The sequence below is a fragment of the Rhamphochromis sp. 'chilingali' genome (assembly GCF_963969265.1).
Source record: "Rhamphochromis sp. 'chilingali' genome assembly, chromosome: 19".
NCBI lineage: Eukaryota > Metazoa > Chordata > Actinopteri > Cichliformes > Cichlidae > Rhamphochromis > Rhamphochromis sp. 'chilingali'.
In genome coordinates this window covers 32,923,456-32,942,020 of record NC_137946.1, presented here as the reverse complement: position 1 = coordinate 32,942,020, position 18,565 = coordinate 32,923,456, and the positions used below count along the sequence as shown (strand labels likewise).

Sequence of the window (18,565 nt, the reverse complement as noted above, 5' to 3'; positions counted from 1 at the left end):
ATATCATTACTGTAGGCCCTCAGAAGTATCAGGCAGTAATTCTTATGCAGACAGAGTGGAGGCCACTGGTTTGGTTTCAGAGTGTTTTACCAGGTTGAGGATGTAGTTGAGGCGTTTCAGCTCGCAGTCGATGATGATCTGGAAGTCCTTCTTGTAGTCGAGGTCAGCCAGCAGCTTGATGAAGGCCGGCTCTGTGAGACTGTCCAGGTTAACCGAGGTGACCTGCCAACTTCGTTCTGCCGCCGTGTCCAGGATCCTCTGCAACACTGCCAAACCTGAGGGACAGCAAAGTAAGACGGGAGCCGCCTCAGCTGCATTTAGTCATAGACAAGATGACATGATTTAAATTTGGATAATCTAATTTTTTTAATAAAATCTGTATTCATTATAAGCTTTATTAAGCTTAACTTAACATCAGCATCCAATAGCTATTTCACCTGACACAGTCCCAGTGACTGATCAGGTGGACTCAAGTAACCCCCATCATCATCTAGTATTCATTTAAACTTCTTTAAACTGGATCTTGGTTACTTTCAGTTTACCATTTACTTTGATCAGTTTATCAGCTTACCAACAATCAGCTATGGTCAGCAATCGTATCTAATCATTCATCTATAACAGCTGGCTTATTAATCCAACCATGAAGCCACTGTTTTTAGCTTCTACTTCCTTTAACAGCTATTCACTGTTACACGACCAACATTAAAACTAGAACGGACACAGGAAGTCATTTTGAGTTGATCCTGTTTAACTGACAGCTTTTCATCATTTAATATTGTTTGTACCTAACAGATTTATTTTGGGATTTTTTTCATGCCCATCTGTGCTTCATCACTTTCACTTGCTAAGCTATATTTTAAGTTTCAGAATAACCATTTTGCGCTGCTAAATATTCCAGTAAGAATAAGTCATTTTTATTTCAGCTCTATATTATACTTTATCAAATAGATTTGGTTATCTGCAACGTTAACTAAAATTATTACTTACTGCAATATTTTTAGCCAATGGTTTCCAATATTTTATTCCTAATTATAGAAGCTCCTTGAACTGTTCGTGTATTATAACATTTTTAGCTGTTTTAACTATTTTGTTTCTCAGCTATCTAAGCTACGTAGCAATCCAACCATTGTTCAGCACAGCGGGAGGGGGGGGGGGGGGGGGGGTATAATTTCTCCTACTCCATGACTTTTAACTAACTTAACTTTTCTGCTAAACCTGTTCAGGTTCATTAACTTAGTGAAAGTTTCAGTGTTTCTCAGATTGGTTAGGCTAATCTTTTGCATGCTCCGTGACTACTGTACAAGTGACTCTTGGGCTATTTACTGCCGATTGGGAATCACCAAATCCGGGGTTTTCACAAGGCAGAAATTGTTTTGACCATCAAACTGATTTTCAGCTTCACAACTTGCAGACCTGCAACCTGAAAAGTAGACGAGTAACAGACGTTTGAGGTAGTGATTAAGATCAGCGGACTCATTGAAAACTGTCTCTGACTTTTACAACTTTAAGTCAGAGCAAGACAATAAAACTTATTTTTCATTAGCACATTGTATGTCGTAATTATGACTAAGAAGTTTTTTACTTTTTTTTGAGAGCCAGGTCTCAAAAAAAAAACTTATAATGAGAAATATTATGAGAAAAGTTTGAGTGAGTGGGAGATATAATCGCTGAGTCACTTGTTTGAAATGTTATCAGCTCATTGAATGAGCCTCATTATTTGTTATCTATCCCATATGTTTAGCTGCTGGTAGGCAGTTATCACTGAATTACAACGGTGACCCAGCTAAAAGGAAGTACAGAGTGTTTCCAGATTCAGACTGCATCAAAAGTCCACATTAACTCGAATCTCAATCAAGTATGATTATTCTGAAGAGGATTTGTTGAGTATGTTTTCATGTTGATATGAGATACAGTGTTTATGACCTTCAGAATAATTGTCCTACGTTGAATACAATATATTTGTGTAAACCTGCAGCAGTCCAACAGTTTACCCGGAGAGTCTGACTCTGAAACTCATCCCAGCTGTATTATAGAGTGACCTTTCTCTTTACTTAGAAATGATCTCTGCTTCCTTTGATCTTTGTTGGCAGATATCTTTTCTCCAGCTCTTGTTGCCATTCGTCAGCCTGACGGATTACTTTTCAAAGACGCTTTGCTCCAAACTGCTGAATGAATGCAGAGATATGTTTTCATGTCAGCTGCTGAGGACTGGATTTGAAGAGGCAGTGGCTCCTCTGACTGAATGTCAAACTGTTTTGTAGTTTTGTTTTGTTTTTTTTGTTTTTGTTTTTTTTTTTTTTTGGGGGGGGGGGGGGGGGGGGGGTTAGCGGAATCAGCCTCATATGATGTCTGCTGTAGGGCTGCCACAAACGATTATTTTGATAGTCGACTAATCAGATCATCATCCATTGGACGTAAAACGTACAGCTTATTGCACCAGCAGCATCTGCTCTTATATAACTATCATTAGCTTACAGCTTTAAGTGTTTCAGGTCTGTGCTAACTAAAAATAAAGACAAGATGATAGTTTATTAAATGTTAATGAAATCTGCAGATTGTTTCGGTGAAGTTTAATAAACTCCTTGCTATCTAAAATATAACAGGACACCGGAGTAAATTCTCGAGCATCTCACACTTCTGATAATCAGCTGTCTGCTTGATGTTTATTCAGCTGTGTAAAAACTATAACTTTAATCTCAGCCAAACCGATTTACTCAGGAACAAATAAAATACTAAAAAAAAAAGCCAAACAATAACATTTTTAAGTTATCTAAGTGACTCATATATCATGTTTAACCTGAGTAGCGAAAGACGGCGGTGGGTTTGAAAACGATTTGCCGGGAGTCCGGTGTTCTCACGGCTCTAGTGAGCCTAGCCCCCGGCTCGCTATCGAGCTAGTGGGTAACAGACGTCTCCGAAAACGTCGGAGCGCTTTTGAAAATATGCGGTGTCTTGATAAACTGAGCAGATATTTGAGGTTTACACAGCTACATTCTCGCCTGAAAATATGTTAAACGTTTATTTTGTGACCCAGAAAGAATAATAAGAGTAATATTAAAACTAACTAGCTGCCGCCATTGTTGGAAACTGAGCTGGGCTGCGCTATGAATTCTGGGACACAGCTTCTGCTTCTTCGGGGTTTAACGGCAGCTGGCATCCTTGTACATGCAGTGCTGCCATCTTCTGTTTCAGTCCGTTATTACACTCTTAAATCCTGCTACTTATTCCTGCGGCTTTTGGGATCTTACAAAGCTTCAAACGACGCGTCGACTATTAAATCAGTCGTCGACGATTTTGATAGTCGACGTAATCGTGACTAGTCGACTAATCGTGGCAGCCCTAATCTGCTGTCTGCCTCAGGCTGGACTTGACCCGTGTGCCACTTCAAAAAGCTGCTTCACATGGAGATGCCACAGATGCGAATTTATTTTTGTTTAAGAGATCGCATTTGACTGAGAAAATAAATCAATGTCTGTGATGGTGTTGAAGTATCCAGGATAATACCTGAGAAGCTTATTCAGAGCAGCACAGACTCTCTTATCTCTCACACTGCTTCATCTTCTGTGCTGTGATATATTATTTAAGCAGAGAAGCCTGACCTTAAACAGTCAATGGTCAAAGAAACATGATACACCAGCTGGCCTCGGGATCAAACCTGGAAGATACATACTGGATGTGATTTTCAATTCAATGACATTTTAGAAATATAGTGGTAAATCACAAAAGCAGTCGCCTCAGTGCATGTAGTAAAGACTACAATGATACAGAGAAAGCTCCAACAATCAGACAACTTTCCCCCTTAAATCCAGGCTCAGGGACAGGTGGGTTGATGGGAGAGAGGCAGGACAAACACTTGCTAGTACTCATTCTATTGTAATTCAACTAAGTGCTGGAAATATTCCTTCTAGATTTTGCTCCATATTGATATAAAAACCTCATATATTTGCTACAGATCTGATCTTCATAACACTGAAGATCAACCACAGAAGGTTGGTCCACTGTGGTCACAAAGGGCTGGACAGAAACGGTACTCAGGCTGTGGTTTTTAATGATGCTCAGTTGCTACTATTGATCCCAGAGTGTGCAAATAAATTATCCCCATAATTACAATTGCTTAGCTGACAGGAATGGCACCCAGTGTGGTCTTTTGCTGCTGCCCACCAGCTTCAAGGTTTGATGTGTTGTGCTCTCAGAGATGCTCTTCTGCATACTTTGGCTATATTTAGTTATTTGAGTCTCCATTGGCCTGTTCTCTAACACCATTATGGCATTTTGTCACAGACAACTGCAGCTCACTGCATAGTTTCTTATTTCTGACATTCTCTGTAAACCATAGAAATGGTCATGATATCCAGACCAGTCCACTGGGTGCTGCAATCCACCAGGGCTGCCCTTTGTAAATAGTTTTGGTCATACATTTACACAGGAACTGAAGACTGGGACATCATTTGTGAGCGTAGCAAAGCTATCCCATGATTCTGTTTTTAATCCCAGACTCAGGAATATCTGAATCCCAGTGTTTTCTCATATTTGCTGCACAGTTTTACAAAGTCTCTGAGAAACTGCTTTATAACACCGTTATTAAAGATGATGGTTTGGAAGAAAGTCTTGAAGCTAATGCTAAGCTGTTTGGACTTTATAATCACATCAGACTCAGTTCGATATTGATTGATTTCTTCTTTCTCGTCTGTGCTTCATCAGTGTCTGCTGGGAATCAGCTGGTCAAATCAACTGATGTGAAAACAGGAATGTGTGAAAATGTCCTGGGCATGGAGCGACCGGGGCGAGAGAATCGATGAGTAAAATAGGTTTTCTGCAGTCGCTTAGATTCTTGTATATATATATATGAACGTATTGTGTACATTTGTAATATTTACACATCACCACATTTAAACTGTATGTTAACAGGAAACAGGATCACCTTCAGCTTTGTTACCTGTTTGTATTCTGGTTCTTTGCGTCCCTTTCTTACCTGTGTGAGCGTCAGCGTCCATGCAGGTGATGCTCACAGCCATAAGTATAGTGGATTGAATGCTTGCCACAGCTTGCTACTAAATGTTTTTGCACCTATTTCTGCCCCGTGACCTACTTTTTCAACATCTCCTTTAAACCTTTCAGGGTCTTGAAAGGATAGAACAATTTCAGGAGAACAAGCCTGTGATTTTGCCCACAGCACAAAGCAGAAAATGATCCAGTTCTATTCAACTGTGGTTAAGGTGAGGGAGCTGCCTGGATGGCGAGTGCAGGAGGCAGCGCTCAGGACTACTGCAGTAGCAGGCTGGCAGCTGAAAAAGCAGCTACTGTACAGTCTCACAGTAGCAGTAAACCCAGCACAGGGCTGCAGTCCATGTGTGAAGAATGCTCTGGGGTGTATTCGATGTGAAGCTAGCATCCCCTTTTCAAATGGAGGGAAAGGTATTAGATCACTGTGCTGGTTTTCCTGCTCAAAAGAATCAAAACCTTTTTTATATCACTGCACTTTTCCTACCAGTGACCCTGTTACTGCTTACTCACCCCCCGCTCCTCTGCCTCTCAGCCGGCAAAAATAAAATCATTCAAATTCTCAATTAGTGCATCTTCACATGTCTTGTAGTGTGTTTCTACAACCTAACAGGGAGTTTTCTGCTCTGTGTTTAAAAACGCAATGAGTCAACACGCAGAGTAATCACATCAGCATTTTACAGTACACACACACACACACACACACACACACTGTTCAAAAGACAAGTCAGCAGAATTCAGATAGACTTCAAAGAGCAGAGAGAGACACACTGAAAAAGAGACTTCAAAGATACTGTGACACGTGCGCAGCAACACCTCCTCCAGCGTTATTACCTCAGTGTCTCACACTCAGAGCAGAAGATTAGACGTCGTTACAATCAGCAGACTCGCTCCGTGTGTGTGTGTGTGTGTGTGTGTGTGTGTGTGTGTGTGTGTGTGTGTGTGTGTGTGTGTGTGTGTGTGTGTGTGTGTGTGTGTGTGTGTGTGAGATACATGGGAACATTAGTTTCAACAGGGGGACAAAAGGCAATTCAGTGCTAACATCTGATGGATGAAGATCAAGTGCTGAGCTCCAAAACTTCTCTAGTCCTCTTTGACTCAGCAGGTTAGATAATGTCAGTTTTAATTGCTTTCAAACTGGGTTCTGCAAAGTAAACACCAACACTTTCCCAAGAATATTTTTACACACCTACATACTTTAAGAATAAAACTCTTATAAATCAAATAACTGATTTAAACTGGCTCAAACTGCAAGACACCTAAAGTTTCAGGCATGGGGGGGAAAAAAGGAAAGAGAAATACAAAATATCTTCCAGAGGAAGATTATTGATCTGACACATGTCATGACAAACATGAATAAATCCATCCATCAATCCCACTTAATGCTTGGTTTGCATGGGACTAAATCCCTGCTGTTGGAGAAATGATTTCATCATAGCTTCAGCTACACCATTAGATAATCATCCATGATGGAATCACTGGACCAGTGGAATAACACCAGGGTAACCGGTAACCTAAGATACCAATAAACAATACCAGGCCAACTGAGGAATACAAAGGCACCACCAAGGGAAAATATTAGGCAAACCAAGGCCGAACAATAATATATATATTTATATACAGTGTATATATATATATATATATATATATATATATATATATATATATATATATTTATTTATTTATTTATTTATTTTTTTTTTTTTTTAAACTAACATGAGTTAATATAGGGCCAACAAATGAATAACAAGCAAGGGGTGAGTACCGGCTGAACAGAGGGCCAAAACCAGGCTATGAAATCAACACAAGGCCAACCAGGGGCTGGAGTCAGGCTTACTACTGATAGCCAACAACATACCAACAACTGGAGACATCCAAGAGTCACAAACAAGGCTAAAAGAATCAATACCAGCCTGTTCTACTTCAGGAAACAGTAAATTCCTGCCAACACATCCATGTATCAGTATTAATACTGAAATAATTCATAGCTTCCTGCAGAATAACTACTGTCAGAGAGCCTTCCTATTGTGTTCTTGCCTGTTTTACTTAAATAAAGGATCCAAATGTTTCTTTCACTTCACCTCTTCCTCATAGGGATGTGTTAAAAATGGACATCAGCAGATATGTTGGCCATAATTGCTACTATCTGAAAGAAATTATGCATCTCCTCTGAAAGGTAGCTGTTCATTAAAGCCCATACGCTGTCAGTGTTTACAGCTGCTGCACAGGCTCAGCTCCGCAAGTCAAGTGTGTTAATGATAATGCACAACCTTCAATTAGACATACAGCAAGACACCCACGCTGACAGGCCAAGTGTCAGTCACTGCTGAGGACGGAGAGAGAACAATAGTGAGAGACAGAAGACTCAAATAAAAGAGCGAACAAAAGCAGGGATAAAAACAGGTGTAATGATTTTTAAAATCATAGACTCTAATCTGCCCTTTTATAATATGATGCCTGCATATCATTTACCTCTAAACAAGTGATAAACAGGAAGTAAAGATGAGGACAGAAAGAATAAAACCAGGTGATGGAGAAAGATGAGGTGAGAAAATATGAGGAAAGCAAAACCAGATATTTCAGAAGAAAAACTCAGGAATAGAAAAAAACAAAGAAGAGAGAGGGGAGGAGCAAAAACGGAACCAATCCAGGGATAAAACACCCGCCCTACCATCATCACACAGCCCCTAACCCAAAATTAAGGTGCAGTATTCTCCTGAACTATAGCTGGCGTCACTCAGACAATCCTGGCAGATAATAAGAGCTGATACAGCAAGAGAAGAACTCAAAATGTTTCCTGTTTTTTCCACAAAGTCTTTAGTTTTCAAACGACTGCAACATCTGTTTGTAAACCAACACGATTGTACGCTCCTGTCTCCGACCCAGGTCCGGTGGCTGTGGTGGAAAATCGAGCCGACGAAAGAGCCACAAATACTGGCTGTGCTCTGGAGCACAAATACACAGTCACATGAATGATGAAGTTCTGCAGTCTGGTTATGTCAAACAAGTCTTAGCTAACACTAACCAACAAAACTGGAAGGCTAGCTTGAGGTCAACACTGTGCTAACAGCTGCTCCACTCTGAGGAAACAACAGGAAGTAAGACAGAAATATTTTAGTTTAAGAATAAATGCGACTGCATGACTCAGCATTACTGTCTGCGTGGTGCTCACTACCAAGTGTTAACATTTGTTGGCTGTCACAGTCTGAACTCTGCGCTCGTCTCTCCCTCAGTTTGCAAAAGTAGATGAAAAAAAAAAAGCTGTCATAAAAACACTTCTTTTTACTCCAGCAGAGAAGAAGAAGCAGCGCTCTCTTTCTCTGCTGCCTCAGCCTGTAATGTGTGTGCTGGTGCATGAACGTGCACATATTTGTGTGTGTGTTGGATATTAAACTGGCGATGCGGCAACAGTTATGTCAACGACACACAGACACACACAGTTTCATGTTCAATTACACAGAGACTGCTCATTTCTTCTCCGTGGTTTATTTCCTTTACAGCTGCTGCCCGTCCATATGTCCAGCTTTTTTTCTCTTTTAATAAGTGGACGGAGCTCCCCGCCGTCCGCTTTAACCACGTCGTTGGTGAGCAAAAAGATGAGAAAATAGAAAAAAATAAAGAAGCAGCACAAGATGAAAGGAACATGTAAAAGCTTTCTTGATCCTCTGGACAGTTCAGAGAACACAGGAGAGGAAGCGTTTATTGTCTCAGGTCAAGGATTTTTACCTTGAATGAGCCCACAGGAAAAAAATGGTCTCAGTGAGAGGACCCGAATATTAACCGACCATCTCCACTGGAGTGCAACAATCACATCCATCCACTTTCTGCTCCTCGCCAAGGAGATGTTCGGTTCCGTGCCCGAAACATGTCGACTGACTCCTTTCAATGTGGAGGAGCAGCCGCTCTACTGCGAGTCCCTCAAATGGCCGAGGTCCTCACCCTATCTCTGAGGGAGAGCCCAGCCCTCCTTCAAAAGAAACCCGTTTCTACTGTCAGTATCTGCGACTTCATTCCTCAAGTTTTTATATCTGACACATCAACTTCTTCCAGTTTAGCTGGCGCTGTTTTTGACTTATCAGAAAAAGTACTTATCATCTGTATAATCTAACAGTGAAACAATATTTAACAGAACTAAGTATGTGTGTTTAGAAACTATCAACAGGGATCAAATGAAAAGAAAATTGAATCAAATGTTCTGCTGGAGGAGAAATGAAGGAACAAAGAAGGACGGACAGCTGTGCAGTCGTAGCTCTTTCTTCTCCACAGTCTCAGCAGCGTTTTCCACATGGAAAAGATTTATATAAATCCTATAAAGTTTGTTTCTGTCTTGTGTGAAACTTGCATGAAAAGCATACAAGAGTGAAAACAGATATAAGATCCCTTGAAAAATTATATAAATGAAACTTATATGTTTTTGGCTACTTGGGGCGACCGTGGCGCTGGGGGTTGGGAAGCGCATCTGTAACCGGAAGGTTGCCGGTTCGATCCCCGGGCTCTCTGTCCTGGTCGTTGTGTCCTTGGGCAAGACACTTTACCCCTGTCATATCACGCCATCGGGCCGATGGCATATGGCAGCCTCGCTTCTGTCAGTCTGCCCCAGGGCAGCTGTGGCTACAACTGTAGCTGCCTCCACCAGTGTGTGAATGAATAGTGACATTGTAAAGCGCTTTGGGTGCCTTGAAAAGCGCTATATAAATCCAATCCATTATTATTATTATTACTTACTAAAACAATATATGAAAGTAATGAGAAAGTGGCCACTTTCATGAGTAAATCATATAAGCCTTCTATGATTCACTATATGAAGTAGGCCACATCTGATGCAAGTCTTTTATAAGTTTTTTCTATTTATTTTCCATGTGGGTTACTCTGATCAGCTTATTGAAGTTCTCTCAGACATTTAGAACATGTTCACTCGTGCTGTATCAAACTGAGTAAATAACATTCTGCTGTGTATGGTTACATGTGGCCATCAAATCAAATCAGCCCTGTATGAGATCAGCGGCTGTGATTGGCCCTTCGCCAGCGAGGGCGGGTGGAAATCTGTCTAAATGGAAGGAGTGCAGGTCGGACTCTGCAGAGCTACAGCTCATAGATCTTTGTGGTTTTCCTCACTAGAAAAAAGTGAAAACATCTTCAGATCCTGGACAGAGACAAAGAAAACATTCCTAAAAATCCTTCAAATGAGAGTGAAAAAAACCCTTTACAACATGGAAGGACAGGACATGTCAGACTGAAGGAGGAAAAGGTGAAAGGAGACGAGGAGGGCAGGGCTCAGAGGAGGATGAAATGATGGAGGGCTGAAAACACTTCACTGTAACTACTCTGCTTTCAGCAGGCTCTCACATCTGTAAGTCTGTATCCATGGCAACAACACAGAGAGACAATTATGGGATGAGTCAGATTTGATAACTTTTTATCTGTCCATGTGTTGAATAAGGTTCGAACACGCCGGCAAGTTCATTTATGTAATAAATGGCGAGGTTAGTGAAGTCGTACACATGTGTTTGTGGTGTACACACACACACACACACACACACACACACACACACACACACACACACACACACTAAATAGGCAGAGCTGAGCCTGTGGCTGTGAGTCGTCCACCAGCAGCCAAGCAGAAAATAGGCTCTCAACACTGCGTTTACTGAGAGGTACAAGCTGAGAGTACAGAGAGCAGGAACAGAAGAAGAGACGGAGTAATGAGAAGTAACCCGACGACGAAGAGGGGAAAGGAAGAGGAAAGAACGAGGCAGGAAAAATAGGGAGAAGGAGAGCACGCTTGCACAGAAGCTTTTTCTCTCATGTGAAAGGTCATTCCAGTTTCCTCACATAACTTTACTCCAGGCCAACTTTTTAAATTCAGTCTTTACCTTAGTCCAGATTTCTTATAACATAAAATCCAACTTTTCCTCTCTAACCTTTCTTTTCAGTTTTTCTGTCACATGAATTTGAATTAGTCAGAACCATTTCAGTCCACTGCTGCTTAGTCATCCATTTTCTTCTGCTTTTTCAATTCAGGGTTGTCATGGTTGGGGAGGGGTGGAGCTTATCCCAGCTGGCATGGAGTGAGAGGTGGGGTAGACCCTGGACAGGCCCCGGCCTGTCGCAGGGCTTTGTAGTATTTAAATCTGTATTTTATGGAAAAGGCTGGTTAAGTCATTCGTTTCAGACACTTTGAGAATTCTTCCAGTTGCAGTATCCAGTCCTTCAGTCTGATTCTCCTCTTTTTCACACATTTCTAAAGAGTAAATAATTGAGCCTGAAGTCAAAAAGAAACGAACGAGTGAATTCGGATTTCTGAAAACCATTTTTCTTTCTAACTACTTAAACTATTACTGCAGTCTGACTGAAGCCTGACTGTTGATTGACTGTTCCATTTCATCCCCAGCAGGGACCCTCCTGTTTGTGCAGACGCTGAGAGTGGACGTAAATCAGAGCTGAGCTGGAGGCGCTCGGCCTCAGGAAATCCACTCTGCCTCCAACAGACAGCCAGTGTCCTCAGCAGATGTCGAGGAGCAATAACATCAGACAGACTGCACTGCCGAGGCAGACAGCCATGCACTATTACACCACATAGACTTCCAATAACACTTCCCGGGTAGATGTAAAAGAGGCAATAAGATTAGACAGTCTGCTGCCGATTGCCAAATGGACTATAACAGATCACGGGCTGCGGGGGGACACTCGGCCTGGCGCAGGAGGGAGGGAGGCCGACCAAGCTAACAGACCTTTTTTGGTCAATTCTCCAAAGGTTGTTGTTTGCTTGAACCAAAGAGCTGGAGGTGAAGTTTTCAGGACACAATCCAAAGTTTGTGTCTGCACAAGTGAATCTTTCAGTAGTCAGACAAACACTGAGTTCATGTTCAGCAGCCTGAAGTCAACCACAGAGACGACTCCTTTTTTTGCAGCTCGTTATGATCAGCTGAAATTGCACACGTGGCAGATGTTGTTCACTATTGTCTTTCAGATGGTCTAAAGTCTTTGTCTGTATGAATGCAGAGCCTGAGGACGAGGCTGCAAGCATCTGCAGTGATCTTCTCCTAAAAGCGCAGGCAGCTGCAGCTAGAAGGCGGAGTGTGAAACTGTGTCACACATCAGAAGAAGCCATCGGAGCGACACGCTGATTTACTGGAATACACATCTGTAATTACAGCCATGGCGCCGCGTGCCTGGATGATAGCGCCGTGAAAGCGATTAGCCTATTAGCTTTCATTGAGCACACTGAGCTCTTTCCTTCCTGACTGTTAAAAATAAAACGCCATACAACACTTCCCTCGTCACGCACACTCACACACTGCTGCTTTGACTGTTGATTGATGTCTCACATATTTTGCTAATATCACAGATTGATCTTCTTTTATGAAATCTGCTGCCAGTGGACCCGTCCGTGTTTGCGTTTGGTCAGAACGATAAGGTCAGCGTTAATTCATCGAGTTGACAACCAGCTTCTTCTTGTTTCTCTATCCTGGATATGCTGACCCTGAATGCTTCAGTGTCAGACCAACCAGACATATTTTCCCCTTTTTCTGTTTGCTGACATGAGAAAACTTCAGACTTACCGCAATGTTACCGTAACTCATTGTTTGTCATTTCTAAAGCTTTGGTTTTGTAATGAAATAAAATAATCTTCCAGATATCTATTTTTGTTTTTATACCCACCGAGAGCATCACGTTAACATTAGAACAAATTGATTTCTAAATCCAGGTTTCTCTTACTTTCAGTTCTCCACTCAGACTAAAGAGTCTGAGAACATCGAGAACGAACAAACACATGCTCTTTAACCCCGCCCCCTCCTCAGACCCGCACACTTTGCTCAGGAGTAATGTTGCACTGCTTGCTGAACAGGCACTCCAACACGAAGCTTGATACAGAGAAACCATTTGTGCTGCATGCTGGCGTCCTCACCTGATTCAGAGCTGTACATGTAGACGAACCTGGTCCAGTAGAAGTGCTCGAGCAGGGCCATGAGGGGCTCCTGCAGCTGGGGCCGCAGCTGCAGGATGAACTGGTTGTTGGTCTGCACGGGGAAGGACGGCGTGACGAAGCAGACGTGCAGAGACCCGCAGAAGGACATCAGCATGTTGACCGTCCGCCGGTCGTACAGACCCATGATGGCGTACACTCCCTTAGAGAACTGTGAGCAGACTGGTACAGAAACACAGAACAAGAGGGTTTCATTAATGTTTATTTAGATCATTTTTGAATGCTTTAGTCCGTCTGCCATTTGGAGCCAAACTAACAAATCCCAACATCTACTGGAACAAAGTTTCCACAAGTGTGTTTATTACATGTCTGACAAAAAAAATCTTTACAGTTCATATAACTGAAGTAACATTAAACACATAGACGTGGTTAGATATGACTCCAACATACTGACGATGTTTAATATACCAAGATCTGAAAAGGGGAACAAATTTGACTCAGACCATGGGCCTTGAAAGGATGGGGGGCAGTGGGTTATTGCCCCAACACCCCACTCCCACATCTTTTCTTTTCTTTTGTTTAATGAAACTAAACGTTGCTCAAAACATGTGACCTGATTTAGACTTCTGTGGGAAATCTACCCTTAACCTTCCACAGAACCTGACGTGCACCTCCTGAGAAATATGACCACACATCAGGTCGACGTGGTCGCCATGGAAGGTAACGGCGTTACATGTAGTTACATGATAACTAAGAATGTAGAGTTTCTGCAGAATAATCAGTCACAAGTGATCATGTCACTGTCGTTAGCATTTCTCTTCCTTTTTGTTGCTGAATATTAATCAGTGGACTCTTATTGTTATCCTCAGTGCCCCAGCATTTGTGTCTTTTCTGACACATTTACTCAAAAATAAAACAGGCCATTATTCCATTATTTACATCACCAACTACAACAAAAAAACTGTGTTGCTAGCTAACATCAGAGGAAAGTAATGTTTACATCCTGTCACATGGTCACAGCCACAAGTCTTTCGTTAGACGTAGTAACAGAAACGTTTCTCAGCAGAAGGAAAAGCCTTCTAACACGACGCTGCTCCTGGAGGTTTATGGAGTTTGTTTTTTTTACTTACTGGGTCACGATTTCTGGAAAGAGACAGCAACGCTGCCATTTTTAATTTTCGTCCCACAAGGCAATACCATTTAGTTCAATTACATTCAAGAGAAGACAGACATCTCTGACAAACTGGGCATCTCACATCAAAACAATCCAGAATAAACAGAAGTGAATGAAAAACACTACAGACCAGAGTGTTTGGGGAGAATTGTCCCTTTAAAGGCCAGCTGTCTCTCTCGTCCCACATCTGCTTCATTTTGCTTCTGTGCCTTCGGCCGGAGGTTACAGAGTGCCGGTGCTCATAGTAATGCCTACCTTCCTGTGACCTGTGAGTTCACTGGCTGTTTGCAAACCAGCGTGACATCAACAGTAAAAACCTCGTCATCTGCCTCCATCCTCTGTCACTAGGAGTCCCTCCATCCTCTGGCCTCTCGCTCACCTCCCGTTCTCTTCCCTCGCACTTACTCTCTCTCTCTCTAATAATGCCATTTGTCTCATTGTCTGTCTTGTTTTTAAGCTCCAGTTGTCCATAAATCCAGGTCAACAAACAATCCACGAGTAAAATCTAGCTCGTACACTTTATTATGACTCCTCAGTCACACTGTGCTTCATTTTAACTTAATGGTGCAAAACCGTGACAGCTTTTTTCCTTCTTCTTAGCGTTATCTTGTCACATTCGGGTCGCCTTTCTTTGGCATTTTTAACAGTCTTCTTCAAACAAACATGAACACTTCTGAATATGCTGAACTCTGCCATTTTTCATGCATGTTTATTGTTTTATCAGCGCTTCCAGTGGGTTTTCTTCCTCCCATCAACACAGAACAGCCCAATCTCCATGTGGTAATAAGCTAACAGATGATAAAGTGTCCTTATCTTCATGGTAAACAGACATCATCTCTGCAGCTGACTTATCTGCCGCTGTGTAGCTGATGAAGAGCAGCTTCCTGTTTCACACAAAGCGCTCCCACATGCTAAATCCCCGTACACACAATAGCTCTAATCAAATTACTCTGAGATCCTTCACAGTCAGGGATTAAGTCTTAAGACAAAATAATACTCACTGCTGAGGCTCCAAAAGTCATTCTGTAAATCACTGGCTCATTTTATGGTCCTCCCGGATTTAGACTGAATCAAAACATGTCCATATTTGTGTGTCATCACCCAGAAAAATCCCCATTTAGGCTAAAACAAGTGAAACCTGAGAGGAAAGAAGGAAAGAAGGAGGCATCTACACCAGTGAGCAGCAATATTAAAACCACCTGTGCCAATGTTTTGTTACACCCCCTCTCTATGCTGCCAGATCAGTCCTGATCTGCAAAGGTACAGACTGCACAAAACTGTGACTGCATCATGACCTCTTTTGTACCAGCTTGGTGGTGGACCTTTGGTTGCCTCCATAGTTCAGGCTTGTTCATATACATCCCTTTGAGGCCTGATTTGATTGGAATCTGGGGAGTTGGAAGGCTTTTGACACTAATCGGGAGAGAGACGACTGCCATCGGGGAGTGCTGCTGCTAACAGGGCATGTAACTCAGCAGATTTACAATCTAAGTTAGGTCTGCAAGAAGCTCAGTGCTATGCACTTCTCACTTCTTTTAATGTTTTGGCTCATTCACAAAGCATAACTGCCAGTACACTCAACTTCAAGCTAAGCACTTGGACCCAGTACTTGGTCTTCCTACATTGGTAGCTATAGAGGTGCTTTAGGTGTGATGGTTATTAACTTCAAGCTTTCTTCCTGACATAATGATAATGATAATAATAATGGATTGGATTTATATAGCGCTTTTCAAGGCACCCAAAGCGCTTTACAATGCCACTATTCATTCACTCTCACATTCACACACTGGCGGAGGCTACAGTTGTAGCCACAGCTGCCCTGGGGCAGACTGACAGAAGCGAGGCTGCCATATCGCGCCATCGGCCCCTCTGGCCAACACCAGTAGGCGGTAGGGTAAAGTGTCTTGCCCAAGGACACAATGACCAGGACATGACTGTTTGTCAGAGCTGGAGAGTATTTAATCATTACAGGCTTTTGTCTATGGCGCTGACACTGATCAAGTGAAAACCTGAGACCCAAATGCATAAATATTGAACCCTGTATGACATTCAGCTTCTCCAAGTGTAAAAGGAAACTATCTGACCTATCAGTTGATTGGGGCTACAGCATTTGGCCAATCTACTGTTTGAGTTTGAGCTGAACTTTGTTGCCATGCTGGTTCCTCTGGTAGTGGTTCATTGATGTTATGTGTCAAAGTTAAAAACAGTGAGAGTTCAAAAGTTCATACACGGCAACAGACATCTGTTTGTAATTCAGTAACCTATTTTTTAGTGTTGGCCTTTTTCTAAACAGTTTACGATGATGACCTTCCAGATGGTTCTGCATAACAAACATCTGGTGCGTCAGGTTAGTGAAACATCAACCCCTCTTTTGGCAGTAATTGACCTATAAGCTTGTGTAATCGCTATACATTTACAGATATAAAGCAAATATGGTTAAATCTCCAGGTTGTCTCACCCACCCACACTGGAAGTAAAGCTATTCGGATGCATTCAAATTCAGAGAACACCTGTTAATTAATAGGTTCTTCAGTCTTTCTTCCAGCCGTGGAGCTGTTGATTCAATATGCTTTTGTTTCTCCTGAGTAAACTTCTTAATAAATGGTCCACAGACTGACCAAAACTCAAAAAAGAATCCACTTTTTGCAGTTTTAAAATCAAACTGCTGAAATGTACTTATTCATCTGTTTTTTTGTTTCTAAATTTGCTAAATCGCTGCCAAACTGCTAATCAATGAATCAGTATTGGATCAGACACATAGGTGCTGACAGATGTCCTCGTCTACTTTCTTTGTGAATGTGTGTGTGTCCTTGGTGCAGATCCCTGAGGCCAGCGCTAACATGCTAACAGCAAGACCATCTACCCTTAGCAGACTCACACTGGAAATAACCATCCCCTGTGGGGCCATGCTATCATGCTAACAATAGATGTTTACCCTCAGGCAAATGCTATCAGTGCTAACGAGGTATCTGTCTCTTAGCATTAGCGCTGCTGTCCAACTGGGACGACAGGCGGGTCCTTCATCAGAGGGGGTCGGGCAGCACAGAGTTGACAGATGCTGCGAGCCTTGGGAAGCTTTGTAGTTAGTTGTGTTTAAATTAAAGCCAACATGATGGGAGTCCAGATGTTTAACCTATGGGATTAGCCAATGAAGTGGTTTCTAATTTATGTAGCATTACATAAATAGCTGTCTTTGTTGATTTAATGAGCTCAGTTTGTGCTGTTTTTTTCCATAATGATTTAAAATTCATGTCATATTTTGTCTCTTTAAATGTATGAATATTCTTTTTTTTAATGCCTTTTATAAACTGTTGCATAAAATACCAAATGTGGTTGTCGTCAGTGTAACTATTTTTCCTTTTGTAAGTAAGTAACCAGGAGAAATGTCAAACGTGAGACTCTTTCTTGACCCGGTCATTGATTTCAAAGAGTTTGAGATTGAATGCACAGCAACACAACAATCTTTTTTCAGCTTTGTAGGGGTTAAAAATCAGCCTGCAGAGTGTTGAATAGCGGTGTGAAGACATGCTTGCAGTCAGATTCTTTAAACTTGGCAGAGCCAGGCACATTCCCTTTTTTTGGCCTTAATGTTGATGCTGCCTTTATGTCAAATGGGACATTTTTTTAATGTGAGTTTTGCCGTTTCAGTCTATTTTTTTTAATATAGACAATGATCCAGTTTGAGAATATACAATGCAAACAAGCTGTCGTCGTTCTTTCCAAAACGATTCAGTTCCTCTGATGATTGAGAGGAGGTCAGTGATGTGTGACAGGATTTTGGTGAGACTACGGCGCATAACGTGCAGGTTTTAGTTAAACATGAGTTGCAACGATTTTCATGAAATCGTCCAGCTCGGGTGATTTTAATCGCACTTGAAAATCATTTGGAAAAATGTGTTATTTTGTGCAATTTATGACTTTTCTATGTTTATTTTAACTGCAAGCTTGAATCAGCTAATAGTTTCCAGCTATATCAAAGTCAACAACTCAACGTTGCGTACACACCTAAATACTCAAACACACGGCTCAACTCACCACCACTGAATTCTGTGCGTTTCTGAAGTCTCATCCAGTTGTGATGTCTTTGCGGTTTGGCAGCAGAACGTGTCCAAGAACAGCTGAGACAGCAGATAATTGGTTGAGTGTGTGCAGAGATCAACACAGCCTGGACCTGGCTGTGTGTTGCCTGGTTGTGCTGACAGATAGGTGGAAACTGTATTTGTGTGTGGACTGGTTCATAGGCACTCTGGTAACTTGGGTGCATTAAACACACATAAAAACAGAGGAAATTGTTTTCACATTAGTCAGAAGAAAGTTCGAGGGCCTGGCAAATAGAAACCACTATTGGAGATCACTGGAGATGTTCTTAAAATACAGGAGAGTGCAGGTACGTGTGATGCTATTAGTTATACTTTTATTAGACCCTGTTCCCATCTTTGTGTTTGGCACTTCAGTTTATT

At 41.8% G+C, this 18,565-nt stretch overlaps 1 protein-coding gene and 1 long non-coding RNA gene across 5 annotated transcripts in view; one reads left to right on the top strand and one right to left on the bottom strand.

The window, feature by feature from the left end:
* Positions 1 to 18,565, bottom strand: part of LOC308387672 (glutamate receptor 1-like) — a 108,869-nt gene that overhangs the window by 49,294 nt on the left and 41,010 nt on the right. For 2 of the 4 annotated variants that reach the window (XM_080867887.1, XM_080867884.1), the window contains exons 3-4: positions 12,914 to 13,153; positions 91 to 275 (exon numbers count right to left, since the gene is read on the bottom strand). In XM_080867887.1, coding sequence (XP_080724013.1) covers positions 91 to 275; positions 12,914 to 13,153 — 425 coding nt within the window. Of the gene's footprint in view, positions 1 to 90; positions 276 to 12,913; positions 13,154 to 14,235; positions 14,384 to 15,106; positions 15,144 to 18,565 lie in introns of those variants that run through there. The other 2 variants (XM_080867886.1, XM_080867885.1) reach the window with 2 other exon arrangements.
* LOC308387780 lies at positions 10,627 to 12,670 on the top strand. The gene is made up of 3 exons (XR_013969989.1): positions 10,627 to 10,817; positions 11,026 to 11,079; positions 11,396 to 12,670. It is a non-coding gene; the product is annotated as an uncharacterized lncRNA (long non-coding RNA).